We start from the raw sequence: 14,812 nt of genomic DNA, 5'->3' as shown, positions 1-14,812 counted from the left end.
AAGCACGAGCCAATGTCTTTTGGACATATTTTTTTGGTTCTTGATTTCCTCATCCACAGACATTGGTTTTTGGTCTAGTCTAGACAAAATCTGAGCCAATCATAGATGTCTATCTTTGGTTCAGATTTGGTGCGGTCCAGACCAGCTTTGATTTCAACGTCCACGGACATAGATTTTTTTGTCCGGTTCAGATCAAATCTGAACCAATCATAGACGTCTATAGACCAGCCTGGATTTGGCCCAAACATGCGCGTTTCAAATTTTATTCAGAACCAAAAATTTACCTGATTTTCAACATCCGGAAAATACGCTCTTTCAACGTCCTGGAAAAAAATATATTTGAAATGTATGGAAAATACATATTTTCATTTTTCATCAGAACCTAAATTTAACCTGATTTCAATATCCAGAAAAATCACATGACAGAGCCAGGTGCCCTGATCTGTCAGACGTGAAGTAGTATGATTCTGTGTTTTCCCATGTAAAAGCGATTGCTTTTGATAAAAACGTTTTATGCCTTCCCAATGAAAACTATTTCGAAAATTAAATAATTTATTTTATGGATAATAGATCTTGTATGAGTCTGGATGATACACCATGGTGCCTTATAAACAAAATGAGCGGCACAGATTACTATTCAAGAGTGGCAGGGGGAAAATAGTGGAATTGGATGAACAATTCAAATCAAGCAGCGTGTCAAACAAAGTTGGTGAAGATGAATGTTGTGAATGGACAACAGTAGTGGAGGATACTTGTATGAATGAATGATAATGACCTCTTGTTGGGATGCGTATGTTGAGTAAGGATGCATATGTGGGAGACCCCTTTGAGGTGTCAAATGGTGAAGTATAGGCTGGGAAAAGTGGACTCTGTCAGAGTGACCAGGAGTGGTCTTATTTTGAGTAATTGTATTTCTGAAGAAAATAAGAATATTGCCTCAAAAGAATCCGGACAACAGAAGTTTTGTGTTTTGAGCTTCGGAGTAGAGCACCAGTCAAAGGAGTCCTTTCAGGGGTGACAACAGATATTCAGGTTGAATCCCTGAAGAGAATTCCCGGTGTGATTGGTGCCCCATATCTGACCCGCTGGGTAAATGGAGAAAAATAAGAAAGTCTGTCAGTGTCAGAGTCGTGTGTATAGGTGGCAGGGAGGTCAGGCGCAGGAGAATCATACTGAGTGTAATGGAGTTATTTAATAACAATAAACGAAACATACGCCAAACACTAAATGTAACAATAAACAAAGTGGGTACGAGGACACCAATACAACACAACACTGAATAAAAACAATCTCTGACAAAGACATGAGGGGAAACAGAGGGTTAAATACACAACAGGTAATGAATGGGATTGAAACCAGGTGTGTAGGAAGATGAGACAAAACCAATGAAAAATGGATTAATGATGGCTAGAAGACCGGTGACGTGACTGCCGAGCACCGCCCGAACAAGGAGAGGCTTCGACTTCAGCAGAAGTTGTGACAGTCAGTCCTGTTGTTTTTTTGATGAAGAGCAAATACCTATGCACGTGAAGCTTGGTTATGTAAGATACGTTGTAAGAGCTTTTTGTCTCCAAGCCATTGCAGTGTAAGAATTGTAAAGTATTTGGCCATGTTTCAAGTGTGTGCAGACGGACAGAGTTTATTGAAGAACGGTGAGTAGAAGGACTACGGTGTTGCGATTGGCGTGGGGATCATGATCCCGAGTTCCTGGAGTGCCCTGTAAGGGTGAAGGAGATTGAGGTAGCAAAAGTTAGAGCGGTCAATCGAATCTCCTATGCGGAAGCGATTCAAATAATTGAGAAAACAAGTGACGCTAGTGAAGATATGGTAGTGGACGCATCACAGCCTGTATTAAATGTTTGCTGCCAGGCAAAAGATACCCTGTGTGTTAAAAAGGTGGATTTTGTGGCATTCATTGACACAGTTATAAACTGTACGGCACAAGTCTCAAAGAAATCTAAGTAACTGGACGTTACTGTGGCTGCTGCAGAAATTATTTGGGGACTCAGAGGCAGGACTTGCAGAGAGATCTGCGTCACAAATAGAACTGACTTCTATTTTACAGGCTGTCTACACCGCTCGCGTTGCATCTGCGTTGCATCTGCGTTGCCAAGAGCTAAAATAGAAGTCAGTTCTATTTGTGGTGCAGATCACGCTGCTAGTCCTGCCTCTCCCATCTCCTCATTGGTTTATAGAAGCAGGTACCCATGTTGGTGACTGAAAGACGAACGAGGTCAGTGGCGGTAATGCACCTAATTTATGAAAGTTGCCAATCGCAATATAAAGTCTAGAGAAGAAAAAGCCTAGAAGATCTCAATGTTTATATCCCAGGACAAATTAGCTAGCAACAGCAAAGCTAGCTAAATTGGACAAATTAGCTAGCAAGTGCAAGCTAGCTAAATTGCCATAAATGTTTAATGCTTTTCGACCTGTCCCCAAATTAATGTAAATGGTTCAGAGTTTGTTTTGATATTTTAACCTCTTTGGTGTAGGGGGACAAAATAAATGTATGCACGATGGTGCACGCACAGCTGGTTTGGGTTCAGTGTTAGCCCTTGGCAACGCAGACGCTCGTTGGCGCGAGCGAGCAGTGTGGGTGCAATAATTGCATAATATATAGATTTCTACATTTATTTTGCAACGCTCGCGTCACGTGCGTTGCAAAAGTCAGTATTTGTAGTCAGCCTGTTACAGTCGACTACTCTCTACAACGTCTTCAGCCCAACTCTCCCATATGTCATTGAACTTTTACTGCTTGCATCTCGTAATCCAATCACTTCAATGCAAGAACTGAAACCCCATTGTCATTTGTTAATTAAAATAACTCAACCCCTGCACAAAAACCCCATTGGCTATTTGCAACCATTTAAAATCTAAACTCATTAACACATACATTTGTCAATACACCGCATTTTAGTATTTTGTTCCATTTTTGCGAATCCTGTCTTCATCCCGGACAGTAGGCGGCGGAGCGCACATTCCATCGCACACACACACACCCAAAAAAAAATATATATAGAAGAAAAAGATTGTGTGTGTGTGTGTGTGTGTGTGTGTGTGTGTGTGTGTGTGTGTGTGTGTGTGTGTGTGTGTGTGTGTGTGTGTGTGTGTGTGTGTGTGTGTGTGTGTGTGTGTGTGTGTGTGTGTGTGTGTGTGTGTGTGTGTGTGTTTACGCCGCGTTGAAATTTGCTGAACACATCAAATTAATAGGAGCGATCTAGCTGAGAATTGTTCCTAGCTATTGAGTTTTATAACGTGAACATCCTGCGGGTTGTCGGACAAGGAAGATGTCAGATCCCACGGTGGCTGATACTCGCCGGTTAAATTCAAAACCTCAGGACCTGACGGATGCTTATGGTCCCCCCAGCAATTTTCTTGAAATGGATGTTTATGACCCCCAAACTGTTGGGGTCGGACGGAACCGTTTCACAACGTACGAAGTCCGTATGCGGGTAGGTTATTATAGCTAGAAGTCTGTCGTCACGACATAGTTAGCTAGTTGAACATGTTTGTAGCTTTTGCTAAGGTTGGGTGGATGAAAATCGAGGCCCAGGACTTTTTCTGGCCTACTTGCTAGTTAGCTTTGTGAGCTAATGAAGTGTTTAAAATTGCACGCCAGGGAGCCTTTTTAAGCTAAGATGGGTTAGCTAGCTTGCTAGCTAGCGTTTACTTGATGGCTGTCTATTGACGAGAATATATAATTGTATTGTTTTTGTTTTCAATAAATGCAGACAAACCTGCCGATTTTTAAGTTGAAGGATTCTACTGTGCGAAGAAGATACAGTGACTTTGAGTGGCTGAAGAATGAGTTGGAGCGAGACAGTAAGGTGAGTGAAAGATTGTAGCTATGGCCTGCCTGATTAATCAGACTGTGATACACAAATTCATTTGAGGGGTGGCCTCCACCAACTTCTGTTTTTAGCTCTTGCCATAGGTTGTGATTCAGATCTGGACTTTTCGCTGACCACTCCAGAACAGTCCAGCGTTTCTTTCTGAATATTTCCAAGGTTCTGTTGATGTGTCTTTGGGTTGTTGTCCTGATGGAAGACCCACAACCTTCAAGAGCGACACAGTTTTTGGACACTTGGTTGGACGTTGCACTCCTAAACACATTGATAATCTGATGATTTAATGATGCCTCCCCAGTACCAGAGACACCAAAACACACACCAAAAACGCCCAGGGATGGTTCAAGAAGAGATTTTGGACTATTCTGGAGTGGCCAACAGCTTTGAAATTTAGGCTTACAAGTGTTTTAACAATGCAACGGCTGAAGATGCGTTTCCCAAAACGCCACGAAGAAAAAGCGTTGTTGAGGCATTTGATAATGATAGGATTGAAAGAAAGCCAGCTCTGCTCTCAAATCCACTTTCTCCATTCAAATCTTACCTTAGCATTAGAATTGTTCCACAATAGTGATTGATCAGCTCCTAGAGTCCGATTCAGACTTAAGGAGTGTACACCTTTCCTACTCACTTCTCAGTAGCTGGTATTCAGACTTACCTTACGCAGGTGCGTGATGGGCTTTGCAGGCGTGGTTGCCTTGTGTGCGCTGAGTACATAAAATCAACCGCTGAAAACCTTCCCACTTGCTGGCCAACAGATTCTCATGGAGTTCATTAGAGTTTCCAGTACATTTATCTAAAGCCATCCCTTTCAATTTGGTGATCCTTTAATTATAATTTTCTCGACAAATTGATTACTATATGGAGAGAACGTGCATATTCGTCTACTTTTCAGGACCAATTGGTTGTAAAAAAATAAATAACAAATCTATTATTTAGGGTTAGGAAGTATTTATATGAATAATAAAAACTGGTTTGAAAAGCCTTTACGCACTAAATATATTGGTGAATCAAAAATAGTGGTTTGATTCATCCAGAGTTGCCGTATTCAATTTTTCAATCATGGCACAATGAGAGGTGAGAAAAGTGTACAACCGGGCTTGAGCAGTAGTCTTATACATCTACCCTAATAATCTTCATTAGTCATGGAACTGTTGTCAACGGTCCAGTCGTTGTGAACCGTGTGCCAGATTCAGGTTTAAACTGTTACGTTTGGTGTGCGTTCCATAATGATTCAAATTGGCTACATGTCCCAAATAAGTACACAACTTTGTAATACATAAGCCAAATATGATCCACTATTGTTATCGATCCTCAGGAACAACCACACGAACGTGACGGAAGAAAGAAAGGTTAACTAACAATGGAATGGAATGATGCAAAATGTAAGGAAACTAACACTAAAGTTGTGACAGTTATAAATGTATGCAAGTAACCAATTTTCCCTCATTTTCTTGGAGGCACAGAGCAAATTTGAGGTCTTGTGAGCGGAAACTTGAAACGTGAGAATTTTCTGCAACTTCCAGTGTGTGTTTACAGTGAACACTGAGGCTGTACCCTTACAGTTTTGGACAGTAGCCAATAGGCTATTGTAGCTATTTGAGCATATTGAAGGCCTACAAACAAAACCAATGGAGCAAATCCCATAACACTTTCACATCGAAATAACTTTTGATTTCTATGATATAGCCTACAGTAGTTTGACATTAATTCAAATCTTTTTTTACTTGGTCTGTAACACCATGGGCCAAATAGGTGACTGTAAATTGTATTGTGTTGTATGATGCAAGAAACCACTTTATAAAATGAATTATTAATATTATTATTCAGAGAATTAGACAATGTAGACTACCCTTCTGCCTATTGGCTTATTTGCATATTCCAGCCTGTCTGAAAATACAACACTGTCCCTTTAATTAAGATCTAAGCTTTTTACCTGACTTTTCAAAGACAGCTTGAATTGTAACCTACTTGTTTTGTGTTCTTGTAGGAAGCAGCAACTTCCCATTGCTGACCTATACTTATCTATAACTGGGTGAATAACTCGCTAACTAGCAAAGAATATCAACAAATGTGCACACGCACGGCTCTGCACTCTTGAACTAATCTGAAAAGCACATTCACTTGTGGGTTATTGAAAGACAGCTCGTGGGTTACCCCCGCAAATAGAATTCTTCTGTTGTGCTCTGCCTACAAGAAAATCAGACTCAATCTTGCGAAGTTGGGTTTGGTTCTATATTGTGCAAACAAATGGGGCAAACGCTTTGAATTTCAATCTCTTGCGTCTCTGCGCGGCATGGCATTTCTTCTGAGCGTCAGTCCTGGAGGAAATGTGCGGCCGCTCACACGCTCAGCTTAGAGGGGACATTGGGTATAACGGACGGTGGCTACCGATTTAGTCTTGGACGGTATCCAGATGTTCATGCTGTCCTTCGCTCATCATATAATGTTGATTCGTTCACAGAAAAAACATTGATCTATATTGTGCAAACAAATGGGGCAAACGCTTTGAATTTCAATCTCTTGCGTCTCTGCGCGGCATGGCATTTCTTCTGAGCGTCAGTCCTGGAGGAAATGTGCGGCCGCTCACACGCTCAGCTTAGAGGGGACATTGGGTATAACGGACGGTGGCTACCGATTTAGTCTTGGACGGTATCCAGATGTTCATGCTGTCCTTCGCTCATCCTGGGATTTACAGTATTACCGGCAGAGCACACAAAGCCCATTGGGCCTCTATTACCAGAATTTTAACAAAATTGGCATAAACTAATAGCGAAATCACATAAATCGCTAAATGCTAACATGCGAAAAATGAACAAATCCAGCTCATAAAGGTATACAAGCTTGTAACAACCTCGGTGAGTGTGGACATTTTATGAGCGAAATTGTGCAAATGAACAGAGATGTATGCTTTTCTGAAGGAAGAGCAGCATGTGTACCCTGAGTAGAGCGGAGGAGGAAGAAAATGCTAATAGGAAGCACACAGGAAAAATGGCAATTACTGAACTTATCCAGAGCTCTTTGACTTCTGGCAGAAATCCATTATAAGATGGCTAACATTTAGTAGTGATTTGCATACACGTGTAACTTCATCACCTCGTGTGCCTCTCAACAGACTCGGCAATAAAAAAATAAAAAACTCTTTGGACTCACCAGCTCCCACTTTCTCCCATTGTGCTATTTACAAATGTGACTGGCTCAACTGTTCTTGAGAAGTATGTATGGTAAGCTTCATTATGTAAAATAATTTGCTGGGTAAAATTTAAGAATGCAATCTGCTTTACTCCTAAGGTATTGCACAAGTTGACTGCAGGTATTAACTTAAGTATTCAAAAAATATATAAATGCAACATGCAACAATTTCAACTGAGTTAAAGTTCATATAAGGAAATCAGTCAATTGAAATACATTTATTAGGCCCAAATCTATGGATTTCACATGACTGGGCAGGGGCGCAGCCATGGGTGGGTCTGGGATGACATAAGCCAATCGGAAGGAGTTTTTCCCAGACAGACATCCTCCTCAGTTTCATCAGCTGTCCGGGTGGCTGGTCTCAGACGATCCCACAGGCGAAGAAACCGGATGTGGAGGTCCTGGGCTGGCGAGGTTGTGAGGTTGGTTGGACTTACTGCCAAATTCTCTGAAACAACGTATGGTAGAGAAATGAACATTCAATTCTCTGGCAACAGCTCTGGTGGACATTCTTGCAGTCAGCATGCCAATTGGATGGTCCCTCAACCTGAGACAACTGTGGCATTGTTGTGTGACAACTGCACAACTGCAGTTATTTTTTTGTGTCCCCCGCACAAGGTGCACCTGTGTAATAATCATGCTGTTTAATCCGTTTCTTGATATGCCACACCTGTCATGTGGATTAATTATCTTGGTAAAGGAGAAATTGTCACTAACAGGGATGTAAACATTTCAGGGATTTTTTTTTTTTTCCTGCTCGTGAAACACGGGACCAACATTATACATGTTGTGTTTATTTTTGTTCAGTATAACAACACTTTTGGGGGTTGTTTTACGAGTGGTCTGAGGCAGTCGGTAAATAACAAGGATTTTCAAGTGAAACTTTAGTAACGCAGGTTTTGGGAAGCTACTCAGCATTCTAACTATGACCTAAGCCATAAGATGCTTTTAGGAAATCGGCCGTGATCTGAATCACATCTAAAACCTATGGCAAGATCTGAAAACAGCAGTTGGTGGAGGACACTGTAAAACATTGAAGAATTAGAGCAGTTTGCTGCTAAAAGTGGGCCAAACTGCCAGCAGAAAGGTGCAGCAAACTCAATGATGGCTACAATGAGTTATCTTGGCCAAAGGCTGTGCAACCAAGTAAAAGCTCCATGGTGCCAATCATTTTGTCCATGCCATTTTGTTTTAATTTTAAAAATTCTAATTTAACTTAAGTTGACAAAAATACAATTATTCTGCAATGTTAAATCCGATTAAAAGATGTGGTGACCCATTTATTTTTTTTAACGTATTTTAGAAAAGAAAGGTGGATCTATTTAAGAAAAGTGCCAGGGTGCCAATATATTTGGCCTCAACTATATCTACACTACACAATAGGATTTTACTCCATGGTGATGTGTCCATAAGTTAGGCTAAATACATTTAGCTAGAGCAATAATTAATGAATCATGATTAAGTGCTATGTCCTAAACGCATTGCTATTGATTTTCTTCCCCCAGATTGTAGTGCCTCCCTTGCCTGGGAAGGCACTGAAGAGACAGCTACCTTTCCGTGGGGATGAAGGCATTTTTGAAGATGCTTTCATTGAAGAGCGGCGTGTGGGTCTTGAGCAGTTCATCAACAGGTGGCCCTCAATTTATTAAACATTACAGGTGTAATGATGTGAAATAACCTGCATCAACTTGAAGTTTCTTTTGTGGCAGATTTGAAATTGGCTTCTGCTGGTGTGGGTCATTTAAAATGAATTCATTTCTAGACACCATTTTTGAACTGCACATGAATGACTTTTAATGAATTCATGTCTTATATATTTTTTTCTAGAATTGCAGGTCACCCTCTGGCTCAAAACGAGCGCTGTCTTCACATGTTTTTGCAGGACGAGAGCATCGACCGCAACTACGTTCCCGGAAAGGTACGTCTGTAGGGTTTGGAGTTGGGGTTGACAATGTGGTGTGGAAATGACTGCTTTCTATTCTTGTCCCTCTGCTCTGCTCTTTCGTTGTTGTTTATACACAGAGCTCTTTGCCATTCAAAGTGGTGCAGTACTTTTATTTGATATTTTGTATATAATATTGTGTAGGAATATATACAGTGCCTTCGGAAAGTATTCAGACTTTGACTTTTTCCACATTTTGTAACAGCCTTATTCTAAAATTCCTCTTTGCCTTGATCCTGATTAGTCTCTCGGTCCCTCCCGCTGAAAAACATCTCCACTGCATGATGATACCACAACCATGCTTCATCATAGGTATTGTGCCAGGTTTCCTCCAGATGTGACGCTTGGCATTCAGGCCAGAGTTCAATCTTGGTTTCATCAGACCAGAGAATCTTGTTTCTCATGGTCTGAGAGTCTAGGTTTCTTTTGGCAAACTCCAAGCAAGCTGTCATTTGCCTTTTACTGAGGAGCGGCATCTGTCTGGCCACTCTACCATAAATGCCTGTTTGGTACAGGGTGCTGCAGAGATGGTTGTCCTTCTGGAAGTTTCTCCCATCTCCACAGAGGAGCTCTGTTGAGTGACCATCGGGTTCTTGGTTACCTCCCTGACCAAAGCCATTCTACCCTGATTGCTCAGTTTGGCCGGGTGGCCAGCTCTAGGTGGTTCCAAACTTGGTGATTCCAAACTTCTTCCATTTAAGAATGAGTGAGTCCACTGTGTTCTTGGGGACCTTCAATGCTGCAGAAATGTTTTGGTACCCTCCCCCAGATCTGTGCCTCGACACAATCCTGTCTCTGAGCTCTACGGACAATTCCTTCGACCTCAAGGCTTGGTTTTTGCTCTGACCATGTACTGTCAACTGTGGGACCTTATGTAGACCGGTGTGTGCCTTTCCAAATCATGTTCAATCAATTGAATTTACCACAGGTTGACTCCAGTCAAGTTGTAGAAACATCTCAAGGATGATCAATGGAAACCAGATGCACCTGAGATCAATTTCAAGTCTCATAGCAAAGGGTTTGAATACTTATGTAAATAAAAATGTTAACCTGTTTATGCTTTGTCATTATGGGGTATTGTGTGTAGCTTGCTGAGGAGTTTTTATTTAATCCGTTCGAATAAGGCTGTAACGTAACAAAATGTGGGAAAGTTAAGGGGTCTGAATACTTTCCTGAAGGCACTGTATGCTAAGTTATGTAGTGAGTTTACTGATTTAAATGTATTCTCTCTCTCTTATGCAGGTATGAATGAAGTAAGTTTGACTTTTTTTTACACTCTAAAATCTCTTAGAAGGTTTAGATCATAGCATGGACACAATCATTAGTTTAAAAAAAGGTGGACCCCCTTATCCCAGGGGGCTAAAGGTCCCGAAGCGTCTGCGCATGTGCGGGCTTCTCTTGCGAATGGTGCTTGTTCAATGAAGTTAGATCAAAGCGGAATCTATATCTGCAACATCACGTTATGATAGTATTGTACATAACAGAATCGAATATGATAGCATAGTTTAATGTTACAGTAAGACACAAATGACTGCATTTCTTATGAGATTGTAAGGTGATTGTGTGAATGGTCACTTTTTTTCCCCCGTCTTTTTATGTGGCCACAGCTCAACAGTGCGCGCCACTAGGCAAAATGTAGACTGCAGTTTATTAACGTCATCGCCTCAATTTGCTCACCGCACATACCAGTAATTGAAACAACACTGTACATAACCAAGAAGATCTTATATTATGGATATAATGCATATTCCCATGAAATTGATTGAGATCCAATGGTTGGCATGCAGATGCTTCATGGACATTTCACCAGTCAAAACTTTTTAAGAATTATAATTCAAGATTGACAGTGAGAAATGTGAAGGGATGGTAACCACAAAATGTATTCGTAAAGAAACACAGAACACGATACGGATCTTTTCAGGGGGGCAGAACAGGACAGTTGCCTACGCATCCGCAGTCTCGGGCCCCATCAACAAACAAAACAAAAACGAGTCGGACCTGACCCTTTGAGGATAAGCAATTTCACAATTTTTGCAACATCTCTTTCAGTAATGGAAAGACCATCTGATCATTGACGCAATTGTTTGGACTCCAGATCCAGTAATCCAGAGGCAAGACGCAGACCAGGACTCGTCTGTTTTATCACCTCGGCCTGATTAAGCATACCGCACCCTATCCCCGTCGTGGCCGCAACCACCTTTGACAGCTGCCTGCGTCACTCTCTAATGCCTTGTACTGTATACAAAAAGTATATTCTCCTAGTTGCCCCAACAACAATGGTGCATGTCCCTCTGCAGCACTGTATTGGGGCTGTTTACTCCAAGAACACTAAATGGGGGGTGTGACAGGGAAGTTGGTGCATTGTTGGAGATATATACAAATACATGAGAAATAGTGTTATCCCATCTAAGTATTCAATCATCATGTCTCTGTCCCTTCATACCCATAGTAACCAACATTGTTCTTCCAATTGTATGTTTCCCATCTCTGATGGATGTCAGTAAATTATACCTTCCCAAGTTAAGCAAAACAACTATTTTAAATGGGAGATGTTCTTCCTGCAGCATGACATTCCATGTTTCTTTGCACTTCAACATGCTCTTAGTGTGATTTTTGTATTATGATTTTTTTTCTTTCTGTAACTTTGCCTTGAGCTCTGCATAAGTTGTCTTCAGTCTGCTTATGGAATGTCAGGTAACTGTCAGGTAATCAAACCACTGTGAAAACAAGGGGCTGATCAATAATCCACACATTTTTATTGATAAAGCTTTCGGCATGAAGTTTACACGTGAAGTATTCTTTAAATTGCTTTCTGTCATGTCTTTTACCTTTTCATCATTATGTACATTTAATCATGCAGCTTTCAGTTTTCATATAAACTGCCTTGTTTGTACTATCAATAAAATCTCTGCCTGCTGTGCCATGTCCAAAACGGTCTTTTCAAATGAATTTCAGGGGATGGTATATGGTTCTCATTTGCATCTTGTATGTTTTATTTTTTCTAGTGCATTTCCTTATGTCGCCAGTTCTTATGGAAGTAGAATGACATCTCTGTTCCAAGAGATTATCTTATGGAAACACAGTTCTTGGCGAAAGAAAGTCCATGTTTTCTAATGAACCTAGTATTTTCCAGCAATCACAGTCCTTGTAAAAACATAAGCTCTTTTAATAACAATTTAATAGGTCCGCATGTTTTTACGATTACACTACGTGGACAACCAAAGTGCTGTAGTTTGTGTGGATGTATGGGGTTACTTTGTTAAAGTTGAACCTCTTCAATTTAATTTAGTAGCGTACTCCAGGAATCGACAGGATTAACAGGGAGGAGGGGAATGTAGTCCGGTGGATTAAATGTACCACAAAAATAGCTTTTGATGTGTGCCTTGACCTGTAAAGTGCATGGTTCAAAAATAACAAGACACAATTTTCCCAAATAACCGTCTGTTAAGTTTTAATTGAAAGTAGCATTAAGACTAGTAGCATTTTCCACTCCTTTGTAGCCACCCGCATATGCAGTGGTCACTCAGTTACTTTAGCAGGGTATAAAATGTGGGTGGAGGAAATGATCTGCAAAGGGCTGTTCATGAACAACTATTAATAGGAATCAGGGATTGACATTAAAGTCTAAAATGCACTTGCCCATCGGGCAAGTCAAGAGTATTTTTTTGGGGGGGGCTGCCTGAAGATTATGATCACTGGCCCAAAAATGTAAATTGTCTAATATGCAGAAGTACCATATATTGTCTGCCTTTCACGTACACAGGGGAGGAATCAAAAAGTTTAGTACTGAAATTCTTCCTATTTTAGCTATCAGTCCCAAAAATATATCTCAGGCTCAATTTGCCTGTCTTTCACTTAAACAATGGGTAAGAACCATTGTGTCTTGTCATTTTTAGGCTATTGGAATTCTTTGCAGTTTGGTTGTTTCCATTATTCTTTTTAAATCACCTGCCCAATGGGGAAACCTCGGAGCAGGTTCAACTTGCTTGACTTCAGTTCACTTGCCCCAGGCAATAGGACAACCCTTAATGTCAAGCCCTGGCCCTGGGAATGCTAGGGTTACAAACACAACACACTTTTTCATTTGAACATGCATTCATGTCCCCATGTCAAATGTCTTGGACTATAGTGCTATACAAAAATGATAATGTATGTGTGGTCATCTGGTTGTGAAGTAAAGTTTAGCTTTTGCAGAACCCATGACGAAAACTAGAGTGCACATTTGATGCCAATCGAGACTGACTCAGAATATCTACTGAAGGCAAAAACCCACAAGGCTGTCTTTGATCTCCAGGCCTTGTCCTGTTCAATGAAAGCAGACAGAATGGATGAGCTGTATGGGACAGCAGTGAGATTAGCAGTGTTATGTTAATGGCGCAGATGCAGATACAATCCCAGAATGTAAGGCTGTAGCCTGGTTTTCAGCGGTGACGCTTGTTTTATTTAGGGAGACATGCAGTTTTGTTAGCTTGATAAAGTGGAAGTTAATTGAAAGAGCAACTCCATGCTGGCCTGAAGGGAGGCAGATGTCACTGAGCAAGGACAATAGGTTGGGTATTACCCAAAGTTAAAGGGCAATTCCGCCACTTTTCAACCTCATATTCATTATCTCAAGCATAATACCCGTGTCTACATAATATGAAAAAGGCAAGATAGAAGGTCCTAATTACTGCTTCTCTGTAACCACGTTTCCATCCAGTTTTTATGCCAGTAAAATCATAGCGAAAACTGAAAATATATCTGTGATTGAAACAGGACGTTTCGTTATTTAAAAAAAATGCAGACAGATAATTTGTTAGTTCGACATGATGGGATCTTTTTGGGTCGGTAAAATTAATTATGCGAGAAATGGCAGTGGAAGCACCTTTTATGTGCAAATATTTCTATAATAACCATATCGAAGTAAACTTGGAGTCACGTGACTCAGGAAACGATGCAGTTTATCAGGCTGCAGATAAAATAACTTGAACTTCACAGGGTGTTGAAAGTGCACGTTAATCTTGATGCTCCTTTCCAATAAATATCTATCGATGCTTGACTGACGTTTGATAAATAAAAATATTCTCGTTTTTAGGCTACCCATAATAATCTCATCATGTAGATTAGTCTACCTGCACTGTTTGGCTAGAGCGCAAATGCCAAGACCATAGTAGGTACGTTTGCTATTTAACGCAACAGTTTTCGTGACAAAACTATCCGTGGAGTTAAAAATGTGATTGAAACACATTGATCTTTAGATTATTATTTGGAACATGAGCAAAAAAATACATTTTGTGTGAACTACATCATAATGCAGTGAAGTCCGTTTGGTGGAAACACCACCAAATATTTTCTTTAGGAATGTAGTTAATTAAAAATAGTAAAAAATAGAAATTGGAAAGTACAGATACCCCAAAAAACGACATGTGGTACTTTCAAATATTTGTACTAAGGTACTTTACACCACTGGTAGACGCTGATATTGTGATGGGGAGATAATGAAAATGAATTGGAAAAGTATTAGAGTTGCCCTTTCAACTCAAAATATTACAGTAGAAAGAATAATTGTGTTTTCTTTCCTATCATGGTCTGATTGGTGGGAGTAATATACCTCTCCTGTTGTAGAGTTTGCATGCCAGTGCAAACTCCACAAGGGAAGGGCATACGGAAGGGCATATGTCATACCATCAGTATAGCCTCATTAAACATGGTCATTGCACCTCTAACACTCCAGACAAGGGCATTGAGTGCAGAGATGAAGAAGAACAATCCCCCCCCCCTTCTATTAATCCGGTTGACAAAACTACAACGGATATAGTGAAAAGCCCTTGGAGCTAGCTCAGTTGCTTGAAAG

General features: G+C 40.6%; 1 protein-coding gene across 3 annotated transcripts; it reads left to right on the top strand.

Annotated features, from left to right (window-relative positions):
- The first annotated feature begins 3,030 nt into the window (after window positions 1-3,030).
- LOC109883612 (sorting nexin-12-like) lies at window positions 3,031-11,911 on the top strand. 3 transcript variants are annotated; one of them, XM_020475649.2, is made up of 6 exons: window positions 3,042-3,452; window positions 3,732-3,827; window positions 8,543-8,667; window positions 8,865-8,955; window positions 10,222-10,232; window positions 11,075-11,911. In XM_020475649.2, the coding sequence occupies exons 1-5, from the start codon at window positions 3,288-3,290 to the stop codon at window positions 10,225-10,227; spliced, it is 483 nt and encodes a 160-aa protein (XP_020331238.1). In that variant the 5' UTR covers window positions 3,042-3,287; the 3' UTR covers window positions 10,228-10,232; window positions 11,075-11,911. The 3 variants fall into 3 exon arrangements, with proteins under 3 accessions (XP_020331239.1, XP_020331238.1, XP_020331237.1); XM_020475648.2 differs by having other exon boundaries at window positions 11,029-11,911; XM_020475650.2 differs by lacking the exon at window positions 10,222-10,232 and having other exon boundaries at window positions 3,031-3,452; window positions 11,029-11,911.
- Window positions 11,912-14,812: the final 2,901 nt, after the last annotated feature.

The sequence above is a fragment of the Oncorhynchus kisutch genome, linkage group LG28 (genome assembly GCF_002021735.2).
Source record: "Oncorhynchus kisutch isolate 150728-3 linkage group LG28, Okis_V2, whole genome shotgun sequence".
Classification (NCBI taxonomy): Eukaryota; Metazoa; Chordata; class Actinopteri; order Salmoniformes; family Salmonidae; genus Oncorhynchus; species Oncorhynchus kisutch.
Note: the sequence above shows the minus strand (reverse complement) of the source record. Positions and strands in the feature narration are given on the sequence as shown.

Coding starts and splice junctions, on each gene's coding strand:
- LOC109883612 (XM_020475649.2), top strand. CDS start 3,288: ATGTCAGATCCCACGGTGGCTGATACTCGCCGGTTAAATTCAAAACCT. Junction 3,828..8,542: donor AGTTGGAGCGAGACAGTAAG/GTGAGTGAAAGA, acceptor TTCTTCCCCCAG/ATTGTAGTGCCTCCCTTGCC. Junction 8,668..8,864: donor CTTGAGCAGTTCATCAACAG/GTGGCCCTCAAT, acceptor ATTTTTTTCTAG/AATTGCAGGTCACCCTCTGG.